Raw genomic sequence first — 21362 nt, 5'->3', positions numbered from 1 at the left:
CCTGTATTAATGAGATCAACATTGAATCATTTCCTCAATATATCAGCCTCCACACTTTCATCATTTGTAGTTCATGCTTGACCTGATTTCTTCTGGTTACCACCACTAACTCACCAAAGCCAGTGAGAAAATATCTGAACTTATTTTATAGCTGCAAGTTTACAGCCATTTGACTAGTTTCAATGAGACTCTGTATTCAGGTCATTTTAAACCATCTTTACATATATCTATCAATGTTGAAATGAGACTTTTTACACCATAAAATTCTCTAATGGCTCAAGAAAGCAGGTATTCAGAACTAAGGATAAATTTCCTGACAGTGAGAATAAACCAGTGGAACAACCTGCCTCCAGAAAGTTGTGGGTGCTCCATCAGACCTCCAAGCTACCCTTTCCAACTCCATTATTCAGACTATTAAAATGCAAAGTGCTGCCCAATTTATTTTAAAAAAATTGGGTGAAGGGGTGACTTTGAATAAGTGTTGTTTCATGATCCCGGAAGTTTTCTTGGCAAGATTTTTTAGAAGTGGTTTGCCATTGCCTACTTCCTAGGGTTGAGATTGAGCGATTGGACCAAGGTTATTCGGCTGTCTTTGTTCCTACAGTAGGACTAGAACAGTGACCTATGCTGGCTCAGGAATTCCAGGAGCTGAAGTCCATGAGTCATAAAAGAGCCAAGGTTGCCTAACCCTGGACTAGAATTTACATTCTCCTTGTTTCTAGCCTGGTGCCTTAACCACTACACCAACCTGGCTGTCATTAGGAATACAAGGTTATTATTTCATTTATTTGATTGCAAAAATATGAAAGGATTTTATATCATTGAACAAATATGAGTACTCATGAATACGAATTACCCCCTAATCCATGAGGTCACTAGCACTTTTTGCCCATCTATTTCATCCATTCACTACCCTAATTTCCATTGCCACACCCAACAGACAGGCTTGCTGTTGTGTTGCCAATATACCTGTTTACCCACCTCTCTTGTGATGGAGAGAGGGGGGGGGGAAATCTTCCATTAGTAATTGGTGTGGCTAAAAAAAAAACATCTGGCTAAAAACCACCAGGAAGGAATTAGAATTGAGGATTGTTTAGTGCCAAGTCCGGGGGTGGGAAAATTTCATCATCAGCCAGCCAATTCGTCTTCCTTTTCCTACTCAAGAGACACACCTGTGGCTTCTGTCGCACCTGCTCTCTCTCTCAGCAGGTGCCGGTTAGATGCTGGGGAGGGTGGACACTAGATGGGGGTGAACGAGAGGCGACAGAAGCAGTTAGGCCTCCGTTCCTTCCAGAAGGTGCAGCCAACTCCTTCAGGGGTTGGGATTACCCTCTTCGCGGGATCAGAGACAGCCGCGAGCCCCTCCTTCCCCACCAGCAATCCGGGTTCGTCTATGCACAAGCACACCCCTCTCCTGCAGCACCGCATTGGACTGCTGGCGCTCCAGCATGACATCAGGCTGGCTGGGATAGGGCCAGAGCGCAGGCGCCGAGGACTGGGGCGGGAGGCGAGCGGGTGGCAGGCGGCATCCAGGAGCAGCAGCGGCGGCGGCAGCAGGCGGCCGAGAGCAGCGCGCTCGCTCCAGCATCTCCCGCAGCACTCCTCCGGTGCGGACTCGCGTCCTTGCCCGTCACCCGCAGGCTGTGCCCCGCTCTGGCGGCTCCCCTGTAGAGGTCGGAGCCTCCCTCCGCTGGTGGCGAGGGCAGGGGAGCGCTAGGGTCGCCCCGAGCAAAGGAGCCAGTCCGCAAGACGCTGCTTCTCCCCGCCCTGCCCCTCGCTTTCCTCCCGGCGCAGCCCTCTGCCGAGCCAGGCGCATCATGTCCACGGGCGGCGATTTCGGGAACCCACTTAGAAAATTTAAATTGGTCTTCCTAGGGGAGCAAAGCGGTAAGTGGCCGGGCGCGCTTTCTAGCCTTATTCCCTCCCGCTCCCCCATCCGGGTCGCCTCCTGCCAAGTAGCCGCTGCGAAGGGAGCGTCGGCGCGCGGTGCCCCCCGGCTTGCTGCGGCAGGTGCCTGGAGGCGCCCGGCTGCTGCTCGAGCCCTGCGCTCGTGGGCGCGCTGTCCCCGACCGCTCTCCCGTCAGGCGGGGGAGGGCGAGCCAGGTTCTGGCCGACTCTATTGCGGCAACTCTACCGGTCGCTGGGGCGCCGCTTCGCCCCTTTCTCGGGCTGCCCTGTGCTGTCGGGTGGGCTGCAGCGTCGCTTCTGCCTGGGAAAGAGCATCCGGGGAGTCGGAGGCCGGGCTGCTCGCCGAGGAGAAACGGGGAAAGATCGAAGTGTGTGGGGGGTGGGCTTCCGACCGGTCGCTTCGCCTTTGAAAACAGGCAGCCTCCCCGTCGGCTTTGTAGGACCTATCCGGGGGCGAGGGCTTCATAGGCAAACCTGTCGTTAATGGAGGAGCCCTGGGATCTCCTGCTTAAAAGAGGTGGGGGCGGCGAGGGGCGCAGGTAGACCATTCCGTTTGGATTGATTGATTGATTGGTTTTTATTGTCGCCCTTCGGGTGGTTCTCGGGTCTTCTGCCTCCCGGGTGGCATCGTAACCAGGGGGTTTCCCGCTCTCCCCTCCGCCCTCCTCTAGTCGGTTGCTTCTCCTTTGGGAAAGGTTTGCGCCAATAAAGCAGGAAGCGAGAGACGGGAGAGGACACACCCTGCCGCTGGTCAAGGCTCGGTCCCCGCCCCCCATTTGCGACCAGAGAGAGCAGGGGTGTCAAACTCAATTTCATTGAGGGCCACATCAGCATTGCCGTTGCCCTCAAGGGGCCGAGTGGGTATGCTAGGGTGGGCGTGGCCTACTGGGTGGGCGTGGCTAAAGTGCATATGGCCTACTGGGTGGGCATGGCCAGCTCTACGTCGTTCGCATCAAGGGTGCCTATGGGGGCCTGGGCAGGAGTGGGACAGATCTGAGGGTCTCTGGCAGAAGGAGGGTCTCTGGGCCAGGGCCAAGGCAGTGGGGGCCGTTCCCTCACTGTTTCCAGGATGGCTTCGCGGGCCGCATGAAACCACTTCGCGGGCCGGATCTGGCCCCCGGGCCTTGTGTTTGACATGTCTGAGATAGAGCAGCGTTTCCCAACCTTAGGAACTTGAAGATGCGTGGACTTCAACTCCCAGAATTCCCCAGCCAGCTATGCTGGCTGGGGAATTCTGGGAGTTGAAGTCCACGCATCTTCAAGTTCCTAAGGTTGGGAAACGCTGAGATAGAGAACTTCCTGGGTTGTCTTCGCCGTGAGGGAGGGGAGCTCCGGGCGTTCAGTCTCAGGCCTACACCGCGCTTAACCTCCCCCCCTCTGCCCCCGCCCCATCCCTTCCTTGGCTTTGAAGGAGGGGGAGAGGCCAGAAACCTTTCCTCCTATTGCCTCTGTCTGCGGAGTCCGCTTAGCAGCAGAAGGGGAAAGGACAGCTGTTGCAGCCTGCAGGGCTTAACTTGGGCCAGGCTCGAAGGCTTGCCTCAAGGCACCGCGCGAGCTGTAAAACGGCAGAGCCTAGCAAGCATTCTCTCTCAGCTGGTTTTTGTTGCATGTATTGCATAAAGAGAGTAAGAGTACAGCCCAGCTAGACTGGACCACAAAGACACCCTGCATCGTGTTTTCCAGCAGGATGCTCCAGAGAAGACTTATTAAGACCTGGGAAGAAGAAATGAGAAATTGCTTATAATGGAGTGCTGGGCGGTTAATTTTCCCAAGGGCCCACATGAGAACTTGGGACTGTTGTAGAGGCCTGAACTAACAGGGCTGTGAAGTTGCACAGGCATACAGGCATGCTCATATGTAAATTGGGGGAAAAATAGGAGTCACCTTCAAAATGAAGGCAATCCATGTGAGCTGGACACACAGCCAAAGGGCTGGATGTGGCCTGAGGGCTATAAAATGCCCAGGTCTGTTATAATGGTTGGATTTCTACATCAGGCTTAGCCTTAGCCTGCATTGTTTGCTTAACAGTGTAACTTATACATACCTGCATTAAATCTTAGTTTGAATAAAGTAAGCTACAATCTATCTTGGCTGGCTTCGCAAACCACACTGACAAATTCTAAACACATTTTAGTTAAATGTTGCACAAATAAATCTGTGATTTGATGTGCTTGGCTAAAGTCTTTAAGGTCAGTAAGTCATGATTTATGTCTTAAAGTGGGTGAACACAACCAGTTGTTATTTAACAAACTATGACTTAGTGCAATGCAGTCCTTGCCCCTGATTCAGACCATTGGTGCATCTAGTCTAGTACTATTGATCTGGCAGATATTTAATGGATGTTTATCCAGCCTCTAATACTTAGGAGTATTTGAATTATTGCACAGATAATTTTCTGTGCAATAATAATTGCACAAACATTTCTGTTACTTTTGTCTCTGGCTCCAGTATGTCGCCTCCTTGTCCCACTGCTGAAAAACCACAAACCAGTTTCTGCATTTATGGAATATGTAGCGCATGACTTCAAAGACTCTTGAGACCCATCATTTTTTTCTTTCTTGAAATTAGGTATCCATTTGATAATATCTACATCATAACAATTAAAAAAACTAAAGGGAAGAAGCATGGATAATCACTTTGAAGAGCAGTAGGTCAATCTATGGGCCCATCCTCTTGGGATATACTTTCTCTTTAAAATTTAGCGCAGAAACACCATCTGCTGGATCAAGTCTATTAACCAAGCCACTTCTATATTTTAGACCAGAGATCCCCTTTCTTCATAAGAAAGCTTTGATAAATGATAAAATTCATTTTCAGGAGCTGTTTCCAGTGCATTCAAATCCATATCCCAGAGTAGTTTCTCTAGCCTGGAACTTCCTAAATGGTGTCTGGACCACAATTCTGAGGATTTCTCATTTGTACTCTAGTTGCTCCAGTATTTGAAACTCCCATATGATTCCTCCAGAATGTATGATGTTTTAACAAATTGGAGACAGGTGCTGCAATAACACTCCATGTGCTCCAAATCAACTTGAGAACCTGAGCCTAGAGCAGGGGTGTCAAACTGCCAGCCTATGGGCCAGTTTCATCATACTGAAGCCACGCCCACCCCATTGCCGGCAATGCACAAAGAGTCGCGATAGTATGTCACGTCACTTCACGTAACATGGCGAGTTTGACACCTGTGGCCTAGAGAGTGCAAAGCGCTAAGAAATGCAACAGTACTTTACAGCATTACTTTTTCTTTCAAACGATTCTTCAACTAATCATCTAAAAGAGGTCTGTCACATCTTTTGTGTCTGTTCCTTATTGCTTTTACTAGATGCCTGGACAAAATTACTAAGGTGAACTTCCTCTATTTTTCTGTGAGATGCCCTCTTCCTTGCCAAACTTCTGATGCTATTGAAAGCACAATAATGGGCTTAGTGAGCAGCCATCTTAAGTTCCATTGAGGGCAATGTGTTGAAAATGGAAAGACTAGTATTTAAGTGGCTGCTTTCTGTTGTATAGCCAACTCATATACCTTCAGGCCAAACCATAATGTTTTACAACATTAGACCGAGAGAAACACTAGACCTTAGTGTCCACAACTTACAATATGTACAATATGAGGTAGCTATGCATTGTGATGGCTACAATATGATGCTAGCCGTAGTCCGTTCTTGGTTATTTGCCAAATTTATTCCAACTTTCATGGAAGTATCGTTTGGCAATTCAGGGACCTGAAGTGTCAGAATTCCAGGTTGGAGACACCTTGAATCACCCTGAATCCATCTTGTTCACAGTTTGATAAAGCATTTTTGCATTCCATTTTTTTTAAAAAAAAATCCAGAATTAGGAAAAGAATGAGTCTCATTAGTGAACACAGTAATGGTGATATAGAAAGAGTTCAATCACACTAAGAGGGCTATCCTGTTGTACAGTACTTATATGGGCTATGTAAACAGGAGGAGGGTTTTGTGAGGCGGGTTTGCTGATGTCTGGCTCAGCAAGTACCTCCTTTCTTCAGGACTAGCCCCATCAGGAGGCATTTTGTGGCAACTGCTGAGGCCATCACACTATACAAAAGATAATTCATACAGTCACAAAACGTGTCATGAAAGATAATTATTACCACCATAACTATTAGCATCTACTGCCCGGTAGGGAGGGGTGCGTTGGGTTTTTCTTCTTGGATATTATTCATCTGCAGAACACTGAGGTCGCCTTTGTCACTCTGCCTCGAGCAGCGAAATGCTTTGAGCTGTCCCTGCTCAGAGACAGAAGGAATGTTAATTACATTTTGAAAATGGTACATTCAAAAAACTCTGCAAGAGCGGAAGAGGGTAAGTCAAATGACCTTGGTTGGCTGCCTGTACCCGTGCACCTGATAGGTTGCTATATTTCAGAGAATTAAATGGCTTTATATTGAACAAAAATATTTGATTTATCAGTGTTTGCCATTCCTCCATATCCTCAGGACAAAACCCCTAAATTAATAGCTTTGATACATTTCCTCTTCTTCTCTATCTCCCCTGATTGCTTTGGCTTCCTTGTCTACTGTATATTCTTGATCCATGGGGGAAAAAAATTAGTTGTTGGCGTGGATTGCTGTCTGAGGCTAAAAGTGGAGGGAGACGGCCTCTTAGTTTTCTTTCAGTTCTTAAGGCAGATAGACAATTGCAGTGGTAGAGAAATACATGCTTTGAGTATGAATTGGGGAAAATAATCCAATAAAAGAACAGGCTTCTTTGTTTTTAAGCATTATTCCTAGTTTCCTTTTTCTGTAACATGATAGACTTAGGCCCCAGCAAAAACAAAACAAACCCAAGCGGCATCCTTAGGAACAAAAGCAGGCTTGGAAGAACCTGTAGGACTCCATGGCATGAGCCCACACACTGCAGCTATTTAGTTGGGTTAGAGAGGAAGCGATTAAGTCAGACATGTCAAACACAAGGCCCGGGGGCCAGATCCGGCCCGCGAAGTGGTTTCATGTGGCCCGTGAAGCCATCCTGGAAACAGTGAGGGAACGGCCCCCACTGCCTTGGCCCTGGCCCAGAGACCCTCCTTCTGCCAGAGACCCTCAGATCTGTCCCACTCCTGCCCGGGCCCCCATAGGCACCCTTGATGCGAATGATGGCCATGCCCACCCAGCTGGCCATGCCCACCCAGTAGGCCATACGCACTCTAGCCACACCCACCCAGTAGGCCACGCCCACCCTGGCCATACCCACCCGGCCCCCTGAGGGCAACTGCAATACTAATGCGGCCCTCAATGAAATTGAGTTTGACACCCCTGGATTAAGTGAATGAAACATTAAAATATAGTTAAAATAGCTGAAAAATAGGAGTAGTAAAGAAATAGTGGCCTGGTTATTTGTGGCCATTGGGGATAATGAAAGTTTTAGTGAAGCTGAAATGGTACTTTTTGGTCAGTACTATTCAGTATCTTCATCAATGACTTAAATAAGAGAATGGAAGGGGAACTCATCATATTTGCAGATGACACCAAACTGGCAGGAGTAGCCAACACCCCAGAAGACAAACTCAGGATCCAAAAAGATCTTGACAAACTTGAACAATGGGCCCTATCCAACGAAATGAGTTTCATTGTGGAGAAAAGCAAAGTCTTACATTTAGGCAGGAAAAATCAAAGGTACAAGTACAGATTGGGCAAGATTTGGCTTAAAAACAGTAACTGTGAAAAGGACCTTGGAGTCCTAGTGGACGATCACTTAACCATGAGCCAGCAATGTGCAACAGCAGCCAAAAAAAGCCAATACAATCCTGGGTTGTATAAACACAGGCAAGAATCAAGATCATGTGAGGTATTAGTACTACTTTATAAAATCCTAGTAAGACCACACCTGGAATACTGCAGCCAATTTTGGTCACCATATCACAAAAAAGATGTTGAGAGTTTAGAAAATATTCAGAGAAGAACAACTAAGGTGATCAAAGGCCTGGAGACTTAAAACGTACAAAGAATGGTTGCAGGATGTGGGTTTGGCTAGTCTAAAGAAAAGAAGAGATAGGGGAGACATGATAGCAGTATTCCAGTATTTGAAGGGCTGCCACAAAGAAGAGGGGGTCACATTATTCACTAAAGTACCAGAGGGAAGGACGAGAAATAATGGTTGGAAACTGATCAAAGAGAGAAGCAACCTAGAATTAAGGAAAAACTTCCTGACAGTGAGGACAATTAACCAGTGGAACAGCTTGTCTCCAGAAGTCTTGAGCATTCCATCACTGGAGATTTTTAAGAAGAGGCTAGACCAGGGGTAGGCAAACTCGGCTCTTTTATGACTCATGGACTTCAACTCCCAGAATTCCTCAGCCAGCATGGGAGAACTATGGCCCCTTCATGACTCGTGGATTTCAACCCCCAGAGTTCCTGAGCCAGCATGGGTGGAACTATGGCCCCCTCATGACTCATGGACTTCAACTCCCAGAATTCCTGAGCCAGCATGGCTCAGCTTCGAAACCTCTCCCTTTCCCCTCAGCATAGCTGACTCAGGAATTCTGGGAGTTGAAGTCCATGAGTCAGAAAAGAGCCGAGGTTGCCTACCCCTGGGCTAGACAAATGTCTGAGATGGTAAAGGTTCTCCTGCTTGAGCAGGGGGCTGGACTAGAAGACCTCCAAGGTCCCTTCCAGCTCCACTTCTATTCTATTCTATTCTATTCTATTCTATTCTATTCTATTCTATTCTATTCTATTCTATTCTATTCTATTCTATTCTGTTCTACTCTACTCTACTCTACTCTACTCTACTCTACTCTACTCTACTCTACTCTACTCTACTCTATTCTATTCTATTCTATTCTATTCCTAACAGGATTACCAATGGACCGCAAAGGCAGGGTTTTCTTCATAATCCAGTTTTTTCCTCTTTAAAAAACTGGCAGGCCTGTATTTTTATACTATTCTTTCTTATCCACTTTGCCTGAATAGCTTATGTCCTCTCTTAAAAACACAATGTCTTCTTTAAGTTCAGATGCTGATGGCTACGTGGGAATAGCTGGGTAGTTTTCTCTGTAGAAATACTGAAGTCGGTTGCCAGTGTTTCTTCCTAATGTGTTCTATCAACTTGATTGTCTTCTCTGCCAATATGGGATTTGCTGGGATTTTCATCCAAGTAGCTAGAATAGATGTTTAAAAATCATCAGGCACTGTTCACTTAGGTAGCCATCCTATTCACCTAAAAAGTTGTTTGTACTAGATTAGGTGGCAAATAGACATGGCTATTGGACATTGTTAAATAAAATTTAAGAAACTTGACTTTTGAATCAGCTCCCAAGGCAAAGACATGGGGCTACTTTAAACACCCTGTTTCAGTAGGCCTGGGTTTGAATGGAACCAAATGAATTGGCATAAAGCAGAACAGGTTTTGCCATCCTCTTGTTTTTATTTCTTGTATTTATATAGTTGTTGTTGTTGTTAGTTGCGAAGTCGTGTCCGACCCATCGCGACCCTATGGACAATGTTCCTCCAGGCCTTCCTGTCCTCTACCATCTTCTGGAGTCCATTTAAGCTCACGCCTACTGCTTGAGTGACTCCATCCAGCCACCTCATTCTCTGTCGTCCCCTTCTTCTTTTGCCCTCAATCTTTCCCAGCATGAGGCTCTTCTCCAGTGAGTCCTTCCTTCACATTAGGTGGCCAAAGTATTTGAGTTTTAGCTTCAGGATCTGGCCTTCTAAAGAGCAGTCAGGGTTGATCTCCTCTAGGACTCACCAGTTTGATCGCCTTGCAGTCCAAGGAACTCGCAGGAGTCTTCTCCAGCACCATAGTTCAAAGGCTTCAATTCTTTGGCGCTCAGCCTTTTTTGTGGTCCAACTTTCACAGCCATACATTGCAACTGGGAAGACCATAGCCTTGACTATACGCACTTTTGTTGACAGGGTGATGTCTCTGCTTTTTAGTGTGCTGTCTAGATTTGCCATGGCTTTCCTCCCAAGGAGCAAGCATCTTTTAATTTCTTGGCTACAGTCCCCATCTGCAGTGATCTTGGAGCCCAGGAAAATAAAATCTGTCACTACCTCCATTTCTTCCCCATCTATTTGCCAGGAATTGAGAGGGCTGGATGCCATAATCTTGGTTTTCTTAATGTTTAGTTTCAACCCAAGTTTTGCACTCTCTATAGTAGCTATATCCATATCAAATTCTTTTCTGTTTGTCATTCTGTTTATAATAATATGAGCAGTGCAGATTCTGAATTTTCATGTATATTAAGATTTTGCTATTTTTCTGTAATAGTGGTATCTTGCTCAATGGGTTGTTGCAAATGAAGTATCTTTTAGATCATGTATTTGGAAGCTCAGTAAATCAATTTGTTTAAACTTTTTTTCTTACAAGGATGAATTTAATCATTCTTTTCATTTCTTAGGAAAAACCTGGTGCAGAGCACTAATTAGCTCATCTATAATATTTATTATTTTTGGAACTTAACTGAATATTAATTAAAGCAATATATATTAATGAAGTATTTCTCAACCTTGTGAACTTTAAGATGTGGGGACTTCAAAACCCACAATTCCCCAGATAGCATGCTGGCTAGGGATTTCTGAGAGTTGTAGTCCACACATGAAATCTTACTGAAAGTTCCACAAATGTCACTGTAGATTGAAGTCCACAGGAAATGGTGAACTTCGCTGATCTGAAATAAATAAAAAAATAAGCAGTGTCAGACCTGGTTGTCCTTGGATGAGGATATAGCAGGAAATCTCACAGTTATAGATAAGCTGGAAAGTTCAAAGAACATCTGGGGAGGAGGGGGAATAGCAAACCATTTCCTATTGTTGCAAAAAAAAATCACAACACACTACAGTTTATCTTTCCCAGAACTATCCAAAGGATTATCTTTCTAATACTGTCAGGTCCCCAAATCCTTATTGTTTTCCTTACATATATACTCTTGTGCTTTTGTTTTGGGGCCTACCATTATGCTGGGGGGAGAGGAGACATTTGATTTCGCTTGGGATAACTTTCGCTTTCTGCTCGTCCTCTCCTGCCTCTATCCCCTTGAGAGAGGATCGTGTCTCCCTTATCAAGGAGACAGTTACAAACAAAACAAAACTGGAGAAGATCTTGAGATATGCGCCAACTGTGCTGGTTACCTGCACATCATGCCACCTGTGGATTGGCTGGATTTCAAATGGACGTTATGACTTTGGTGGGGGGAGGAGGAATATTGCTGGTTTAACTATACCAGGGGTAGTCAACCTTGGCTCTTTTATGACTCATGGACTTTAACTCCCAGAATTCCTGAGCCAGCTGGCTCAGGAATTCTGGGAGTTGAAGTCCATGAGTCATAAAAGAGCCAAGGTTGACTACCCCTGAACTATACGTTTAAGTGAGATTTTCCCCAGGTGGGTCCTTACAAATACCCAACCATGGAAGTGTTTTGCCAGAGAAACGGTGTCTTTCTTTTTTCAGATTACTATGTTAGACCTCTCACTTCTTCCCCATCCAGTTCTCTATGACTGAAGAAGCCCTTATTAACATTATTAGCAGGATAGCCCTGGGCAAATCTTACAAAGTTTCAGGACTTACTAATTGAGAAAAATCACATTTTCCTGGACAGATAGAATTTCAGTATTTTACACCCATTCAATAGTTTCAGGAGGAGAACTAAGCATGTGTTCTGTACATATTTATAATGTTTAAGGTCCCATGGTGCTCAATATATCTTTCTCCTTAATAAGTATGAATGTGTTGCAGTAGGTTATAATGCCTTGTTCTCTTGCATAGGAATGAGTCCTATTTGAGGCTGGTGAGATTTATCTCCAAGCATTTTCATGCCTGAATCACACGTTAATTGGGTGTTTTTGCCCATATGTCAGGGAAGTAGCCTGAAGCTCATCATCAATCGGCAGGGCTCCCCCTGACCTCTCACGCTTTTTTGCTCACTTTACTGCTAGTTGCCTGGCAACTGAATAGCAGCATTCTGTACATATCTGTGTACCTGCTGTCAGGACCACACTTTTTCAAAGGCCAATGGCTTACACAAAGTGAATGGAAGAGTTTCTCCCCCCACTGTGATGTAGTAGAAGTGCAGCTAAAGAGGCTGCAATGCTGGCTGGTATGATGAGGAGAGGTGCACAGTTTGGTATGAATTGCACATATACTTGAATGTTATTTGTTCCAACCCACTGCATGGAGAACAGCTACTTGTGGAAGCAGCCAGAGTAAGCAGCCAGAGGTGATGCCGTCTCTTTGCCCCAGATTCTGTGCTACCATGGAAATGGGATTGTTGGTGCTGCACCCTTGCCAATGTGTGTCTGAGTAACCCACCCATCCTAGGAACCCTGTTCATTGTGACAGATGCTTTTGCTGTCCAAGCATGACTAATTGAGAGAGCAGACATGGGAAGAGTGGTTTCCACTCCATAAGACATCAGGATGGGCTTTAATTATGCATCAGGATGTTTGGCAGTACCACTGCTCATCTCTCATGAGTTCTGTGTTTCCCTTCATAGCTCTTGTCATCTGCTGTTTTCTCAGTAGTCAGTTTATGGTTTAACTCTTTCATTTGTCTGAAATGGTATAGGGTTTCCTGCCTGAGCATGGGGTGGTTGCTGTTGTTCTTGTTGCTGTTGTTATTGTTGTTGTTGTTGTTGTTATTCATGCGTTCACATAATGCCCAAATTCTTTCTTCCTTCCTGACTGAATCTTCTATTTCTTTGCTCCTTATAATCTTTGGTACTCAACGCTTAGGACAAAAATGTAGATGTTCCATTGAGAAAATGGTTTTGCTATTTCCTAAATTAACAATATTAATAAATAAATAAATAATATAATGATAATAACATCCAATCTGGACATCTGGCTGACTGTGCAATGAAGCAACATAACCAGAACTGAAGAGGAAAAAACCCGGAGAAAATCGCAAAATATAAAGACCTGAAAATAGAAGTAGAATGACAAATAGGCACTTTGAGAGCTATCCCAAAATGACAGCAGCACCATCTGAACACCATCAGCACTGAGAAATTCACCATAAGTCAAATACAAAAGGTAACTTTACTTTGAAAAGCTTACATCCTGTGATGGTACTTCTAATACCATTAAATCCAGTTTAAACATCTGGCTAACAGTGTGATCAACCAACACAATTATAATGGTGGTTCACACACTAAGCCAAATGTTTAGACCAGATTTGGCATTTTTGTTCACTGATCAAGTCCTTCTCAAGGACTTGGGATAGGGTAGATGATGTTGCTGCCAGTGCAATAACAAATAGTATTGGTAATAGTGAGTGTTCTTGAAAGATTCTTCTCTTGATATTTAACCTCTCTCAGTATGGCCAGGCCCACACATAGATAAATGTTCCAGTTCTGGAGTGGGGAAATGTTTAACCTTCTTAATCTTCCCTGCAGCTGGGATTCCTGGCTGGGAAATGATGTGCATTTTAGTCCAATAAAGCTGCAGGACAGTAGGTCAGAGAAAGTAGTCAACAAAAAAACTTACCGAGGACTTGTGCGCGGCCGAGGCTTTGGTGCTTCCGGGATCGCGCGCACCTCTCCCAAGCCACCGCCGTCCGGAGACCTGCCGAAGTTTGGGGAGGTTTGGGGAGGTGCGCGCGCACCTCCCCAAACGAAGCCGGGTCTCCGTTCCTCCGAGCCCTGCCTGCCTGCTTCTTTCCGCTGTGGAAAGAAGCAGGCAGGCAGGGCGCAGAGGAATGGAGACCCGGCGACGTTTGGGGATATTTGGGGAGGCGCCCAAACCTCCCCAAACGTCGCCGGGTCTCCGTTCCTCCGCCCCCTGCCTGCCTGCTTCTTTCCGCTGTGGAATGAAGCAGGCAGGCAGGGCGCAGAGGAACGGAGACCCGGCGACGTTTGGGGATATTTGGGGAGGCGCCCAAACCTCCCCAAACGTCGCCGGGTCTCCGTTCCTCCACCCCCTGCCTGCCTGCTTCTTTCCGCTGTGGAAAGAAGCAGGCAGGCAGGGCGCAGAGGAACGGAGACCTGCCGACGTTTGGGGAGGTTTGGGGAGGTGCGCGCGCACCTCCCCAAACCTCCCCAAACTTCGGCAGGTCTCCGGACGGCGGCGGCTTGGGAGAGGTGCGCGCGATCCTGGAAGCACCGAAGCAAGTCCTCGGTAAGCTCCGGCGGTCACTTGCTTCGCGTCTCCTGAGGGAAGGGGGGGCGACTGGAGCAGGCGTGTTTCCTCGCCTGCTGGGCACCGCGATTTGCCCGGGGAACGCGCGGGCCCCGAATAGCAGCCTGGAGCGAGGAAGCGGACAGCCAGGGCTTCCCGGAGAGCCAAGGCCACACAGGGTATTCCTGTGTATTCAGGCTTGTAAAATGGTGGATCGAGCCTCTGCTGGCGGCAGAGGCTTGCAGAACGGCGGATTGGCTTATACTCGAGTCAACAACTTTTTCCAGTTTTTGGGGGTGAAATTGGGGGTCTCGGCTTATACTCGAGTCGGCTTATACTCAAGTATATACGGTAGCTATAAAACTATTTCAGCTAGTGTAATAAAAAAAAGATTTCAATTTAAATAAACAAATTTAATATATAAGAGCATCTTTTAAGTCATGAAACTAATCCTTGATGAATGGCATCCTATTCTGAACAAGTTACGTGTTTTGCAAGTCTCAAATCATGCTCATCTTGTTGAGTTTCTGATTATTAGCTCTCATTTGCACTATTATTGGCTCCAAAAAATTTGTGTCATATACAGTCAGAAGGGGATAGTTAGGTGTCATCTGCTTGTGGTCTGATATTGTAATCTAAGTTCTCAGGTGAACTCAGAGCAATATTTTCAGACCAGTTCAACCTTAGAGGGGAAAAAATGAAATTAGAGTGCTTTCTGGAACACTGCTGATAGCAAAAGATCCCAAGGACTTCTAAATGGAAGAAGTATGCTGCATTGGAAGTATCATATAAATATCCTTCAATGGTGCTATTAAGATACTTAATAACTTCTGCTTTTCCATCCAATAATAATTTTGAATTTAGAACATTTATAGAACTGATGATATGTAAAGGTGTATCTGCATCTAAGATCCTTGTCCCTAGCCATTCCATTTTCTCTCTTCCTGCATTGAGCTGGAATGTCAGAATGTCAAAGACAATCTTGTATTAGCCCAAGACTTTTTCTCACTGTACGGTAACTGTAGCAGGAACTCAGAATGTGCCAATCAGCTGCAACTGACCAAGAAGGAAAAACCAAAATCGGCCCCCAGTGGATACTCCTCACCTATCCCTGCCCTTGCTTCTTCATCTCATGTTTATGTTTGTAATATAAAACTGCAGAAATTTAGGGGAGTAGTTCAACAACATTATAAAAGCCTGGGTAAGAACCCTGGGACACTGAAGCAGCTTAATGGCTTGTGGGAAAAGACAAAAAAAAACACAACCTCCAAGATAGAGATTGGCATTAGTTCCTGCCAACAGGAAATTGGAAACTTGGAATATCCAGTATCATAAATTCCAAATCAAATTTGAGCTTCTGGTTCTGAAAAAAAAGAAGTTGAACACTTCCCAATATCTCATCTAAAATTGCTGTAAGATTAGAAAATGTCTTGTTTGGTTTGCAGATATTACAGAAATGTCATGTGTGCTGGTATCTTTTATTTAGAGGCACCTAACCATTAGCCCCATCTCCACTGCTGCAGAGAATGCTAGAGCTTGTTGGAAATTTGTACTATTTAAATATATGATGAAGAAGAGTAGTGCTCTGTTCAAACCAGCAGCCTATCACAAGCAGACAGTTGTCTCCAGACAGACTATAAAACAGTTATTTGTTCAAAGTCACAATACCATTTTTCTCCTCTAGTCAGTATAGCTCAGTCAGGACAGATTTTTCCTGTGTTCCATGGATAATGTCAAAGAGGCCTGTGACCTCCATGATGAATTGCTGAGACTGTTTTGTGCTAGACACCTTTGATCTAGTATTGATTTGGCTAGGCTTCCTGGCTAATGGATAAAAATTGTCCTTTTTCTTTCCCTATCTTCGATATCTTCCCAAGAAGAGCAGTGAAGTGGCAATTCTCTCAGTCTCTGCTTGCACAACACACTGAATAATAAAGTAGCTAAGCCATTTTAGTCCTGTGTGTCGACTGAACTAAGATCATATTGCTAGTCAATAATTTAGAGTATCCCATGAAGCCCCCAAAATGGCTTATTTAAATTAATTATGAGTACACCTGCCTGTAAATAAAATGTCTGGGTTGGTTGCAGTATACTAAATTCTTACCTGGAGTTCCAGATAAGCTAGGCTTTAATAATATAAAATCATACCTCCAAATCTGTAAGATGATGTATGATAAGAAACTGTTGCATATTTATATTAGGTTTCCTGTGGAACTGAGTTTTTTTTCCTTTTGTTTCATTATGCATCTATTTCACTTTTCATAATACCCATCCTTAATAACCAAGTCAATTGAACCACAGTCCCTGAATGTGAAGCATTATGTGGTTTTTTGCGAGAAGAATTTTAGATGAATTGTTGGACTCTGGGATGATCTGGCTACTCCTTTTTCCTGCCGTTTTATTATTTTAGATTTGTAGGCAAAGTAGAATGGTAAGCTAGTAAAGACTGATTGTGTTTCTGTGAAAATGGCAACAGATCAAAACTCCAAAGACCAAGTGTTTATAACCTTTTCAGGTTGCCAGCATGTAATGGTCAAAAAATGCAAAGTCTCTTAGGAGAGAAAATCTCTTGTGAGTTTTTGCAAGATTCTGGTGTTCTTGCATGAGTTCTGGCTGGTGCATGTGCCTGGAATACAAACAGCCTGCCTGTTTATCAGTTTCTCAGATAATGCATGTGTGAAGTGGGTTTCTCCTTTCCCTTTGTCTGACTGGACTTTGAAGAATAGGATTGACTGATGCAAGTGTTACAGAAATTGTGAGCTGAATATTTGTCTGTTTCTTGGATTCCGTGCATGGATCCTGTGCTGAATGTGTGTCATATGAGTGTAAAGAATGCTCTATTCTTTACACTCTAAGGAGTTTATGTATTCCTACATAAATTCCTTAGGCAAAATAAATGTGATTGGGTTAGGCAGAATAATATTGGAGGAAGATAAACTTTTATTTTAAAAAAATCTGGAAATGTTTTTACCTTGCAGCAATGATGTGAAATACCAATATGTTAAGTTGGAGAAAGCAGTTACAATGTAGGGCAGAAACAAGCAACCTTTAAGACATGGAATTTTGAGAGAATGGGGCTGGTTTTCCAAAATGGCTTTCATGGTGAGGAAGATCAAGAAGACAGACAAGTTGTGATATTCCTCACATCCCCTGGCACCTCAAGACTTCCCTGTATGGATAGATATTATTTCTTTTTGTTTTCCTTTCGTATCTTAACACTTTTTAATTGAATATTATTTTATACTTTTTAACATAGAGTTTTTATTCGAATTGAAGTGGTTTGCATTGTAATCACTTCATATTAACAAGAACCTACAAAAGGTAGGAAAAAGCAGAATTGTAGACCACAGAAGGGGCACCAACCAACTAACTTCTCATTTTATTTATTTATTATTATTTATTAATTTAATTTATATACCGCCCTTCTCCCTGGGGACTCAGGGCGGTGAACAGGGCAATACATAAAAACTACATACAAAAATTAAAATTATTAAAACATGATTAAACAATGCCCATAAAATTGATACAAATTAAAATTAAAGTTCATTTATAAAAAATCCCACCCCGTCCCATCAGGCCAGGCCAGCTTGTTTAAAGAGATGGGTTTTAAGATCGCGCCGGAAGGAGCGGAGATCGGGCGCCATCCGGAGCTCAACCGGAAGATGGTTCCATAAATCCAGTGCACCCACAGAGAACGCCCTCCCCCTGGGGGCCACCAGTCGGCATTCTTTGACCGGTGCCACCCTGAGGAGGCCCTCTCTGTGGGAGCGTACTGGGCGGAGGGAAGTTGACGCCGGCTGCAGGTGCTCCCCAAGGTATTCCGGACCCATGCCATGAAGGGCTTTGTAGGTCATTACCAACACCTTGAACCTCACCCGGAAGACAACTGGTAGCCAATGCAGCCCGCGGAGCAAAGGTGTGACATGGGAGTATCGGGAAACTCCCAGTACAACTCTCGCGGCTGCATTCTGTACCAGTTGGAGCCTCCAACTTTTCTACTATCTGGCCCAGCCAGACCATGACACACACCGTGTCTGCACATACTTATCTTTAACAAGCGCAAGGACCTCTACCCCCATTTGAAGATGATACTGCATCTGAGGAACTTTATCTCATAACTCATGTACTAGAATGAAGGCTCTTTCTTATTTTAAATGCCACAAAATGGTTTGTTTTTTTAGGTATTGAAGATTCAGTGTGTCTGGTTAGACAACACAACCAACTTAGCCAGCTTCTCTCCTGGAGTATTGATTTAGTCTCATGTATCACCAGTGCATAATTAATTATTACATTTGTATGCCACCTGACTGAACAACTTTGAGACCCTCACAACAAAGAATTACAATAAAATCATTAAAAATAACGGTAAAAGATGGCAAGTGTGATGAACTCTATCAGTATTGTAGAAACAATTGAAGCAGTCCTAGCTACTCTGAAGGAATCGAGAATACACCATCATAAAAGGAAGACCACTAAGATATCTCCATCCTGGTTTTTATTCTTTTACAATTGCAGATAGTTGTCAGGACCCACCCCAATCCACGTCTTAGGAAAACAAAAACTCTTGGAGTCAGTTCTAGTCCAAAAGGAATCTTTACTAGGACATGCTTGGTTGTGGGAATACAAGACAGGACTTAGTATTGTTTTACAAATTGAAATTTTATAAAGGGTACCCGGTTCAACCCCCCCCTTCCCTCAACCCCATTTGGTCAGCCCCCATCCTTCTACTTCGTGTCATCCCTTTCGTGGGGAAAAAAAGGAACTTCGAATCTTTATGGTTATTGCCTTCTTCCTCTCCAGAATTAAAAGAAGACACAGCCCAGATGCCTTCTTCTCTAACCCTCCCTTTTGTTCCCCCCAGTTCAAAAGGTTCCCTTGGCCTTTGAAATAACCTAAGGCAGGCTGAATCCACATGCGCTCCCCCTTCCTCTGGAGATGGCAGAATCCATAGAGGGGAGGGATAATGTTTTAAACATACATTTATGAATGTGATATAAATGAATTCTGACAGTAGTAGTTAAGGCACCAGGCTAGAAACCAGGAAACTGTAAGCGGGATGAATACTTGTCACTCTGTCTTAGCCAAACCCATCTCACAGGAGTGTTCTTGTGAAGAAATTAGGAGAAAAAAGTATTAGGTATGTTCATTGCCTTATTTATAAAAACAAAATGTGGCTCAAAAATTTATAAATAAATAAATATCCAGAGAAATTCTGTCTTTTTAGGACCTCTCTGGAGTCCAAGATTAATTGAACTGAATTACAATGTTCACACAACAGCCTTTATCTTGACTCAATTCAGCTGTCATGTGAATAGAGCCATTATCAACCAAATGAGATATTACCTAGCAGTTGGATATTTTAATCTCTTATACAGAAACATTTTCCTCCTGCTCTAGGAATTATATATGGTAAGATGGCGTAAACCAGACATGTCAAACTCGCGACGTCACATGACATCACATGACATATCGGAGCTTTTTCTCCATTGCCGGCAATGGGGTGGGTGCGGTTTCCTGATGATGTGTCCGGCCCGCGGGCTGGCAGTTTGACACCACTGGCGTAAACTAAACTAAATTCATCTATGTAGTATAGCCTTGTTCACTTTAGATTAACCTGTGTTCAAACTATTTTACTGTGAAGGAAAATAAAATTCTAGGTAACTACTATTCTAGCAATTCCAGTACGTTCACATGCAATTGACCACTTATGTCCATCCTTAGGAGCAAAGCTTCATACAATGTAAGTAGTCCCCAACTTACAACCATTTGTTTAGTGACCATTTGAAGTTACAATGGTACTGAAAAAATGATTTATCCTTGAACTTACAAAAGTTGCAGCATCTCCATGGTCAAAATTTGGGCAGTTGACAACTAGCATACTGTATATTTATGAGATCGTGTGATCGCCATTTGCAATCTTCCCAGATGGCCTTCAACAAGCAAAGTCAATGAGGGAAAACCATATTCACTTAACAACCATGTGATTCACTTAAAAACAGCAATAAGTCATTTAACAACCATGGCAAAAAAAGCTCTTAAAATCGGTTGTGACTCACTTAATAACCACCTTGTTTAGCAACAAAAATTCTGGTCCCAATTGTGGTTGTAAGTTGAGGACTATCTGTGGTTTCCCTTCTCGGTATCACTGACTGACAATAAACCTATTCAGCAAGTCCACATAGCAAAGAGCAAGAAAAACCTGCCGTGCAGATTTCTGATATCAGGAAACTCACTGCTACTAAGAGTAGTATCTTTCTTTGTGCCTCAGCCTTGGCATATTTTGCATAATTTTCCCCTTCATACAAACTGATATTTTTTTTATTTTTAAGCCAGGTACTACTGTGTCCTTGACAAGAGGCTTTGTGGTCTATCCTTCCTTGTCTTCTTTGATTTACTTACAGTTACCTTCTGTTCCTAAAGAGAAAGATGTTAGCACATTATTTGGTCTTTGATTGCTAGCCTTTGTCCTGAAAACTACTTTTCTTCATCCTCAATTTATTTTATTACTAATTTACCCCAACATTTGGGGCAGATTTCAGTTATAGAAAAATGTTTTTAGAAATACTTAATATTTTTAAAGGTTATTAAAGAAAAACAAAACTGTTTTGAAAGAATTAGCTTTTAATCATGGGTAAATAATTGCTTATGTAAGAACTAGAAATATAAAAATTATATAAGCATTCTAATACAGAGAATATGTCTTGTGCCATTTGTAGCATTTCAGTTAACAAATGCATAAAACTATTTGGATCTATCAGTTTTCTGAAAATAGGAATTCTGAAATACAGCTATCTTTAAAAGTATTTAACAAAAACTAACATTGGCAAATTATCAAATTATTGATTAGAACAATGATTATTGTTCTAGCAGTTTTCAATCACTTTATGGATTATCCCAGAAAGTATTAGGACACATTCTTACAAGACATATACAATGAATTCAGATGCCTACTAAATTGGACTAACATTTTTTCTGATCATCTGTTTGTTTCTATAAATTGATGGAGGTGATTGTTGATATTTTATGAGGATGTTTAGATATTGATTAGGATATTTTGATATATTTAAATATTTTGTTGTATGTTGTGTGTGATTGCTTACAATTTATCACGAAGGAGAGGGACTTGCGTCTATTCTTTTTGTACTATTTTGCAACTTCCAAATTCTAGTCCTTTATGATGAAACAAATAAGCTGCAAACGTGGAAACCATGTCTGGGTCCATTGTAGGGAAGTTGGGAGCTTTTGTTTCATTATATAAAAGCCTCAGACCAGCTTGCATTTCTCATTCATACATTTTGGTATAGTCTCTGAGTTAACAACCGAATGCTGTTGTACAAAAGAATTCTGGGAAAGAGAAGATCCAGAATTGGATCTTTTG

The 21362-nt window shown here is 43.5% G+C and overlaps 1 protein-coding gene across 2 annotated transcripts in view; it reads left to right on the top strand.

Annotated features, from left to right (window-relative positions):
- Window positions 1-1528: 1528 nt before the first annotated feature.
- The window catches only part of RAB6B (RAB6B, member RAS oncogene family), a 69859-nt gene continuing 50025 nt past the window's right edge, over window positions 1529-21362 (top strand). For both annotated transcript variants that reach the window (XR_014492591.1, XM_083363189.1), the window contains exon 1: window positions 1529-1887. Coding sequence is in view for 1 of the 2 variants with exons in the window: in XM_083363189.1 (XP_083219315.1) it covers window positions 1818-1887 (70 nt within the window). In the remaining variant the exon portion in view is untranslated. The remainder of the gene's footprint in view (window positions 1888-21362) is intronic.

This window comes from Vipera ursinii, assembly GCF_947247035.1.
Source record: "Vipera ursinii genome assembly, chromosome: 5".
Classification (NCBI taxonomy): Eukaryota; Metazoa; Chordata; class Lepidosauria; order Squamata; family Viperidae; genus Vipera; species Vipera ursinii.
The sequence above is the reverse complement of the archived record's forward strand: the minus strand, read 5'-3'. Positions and strand labels throughout refer to the sequence as shown.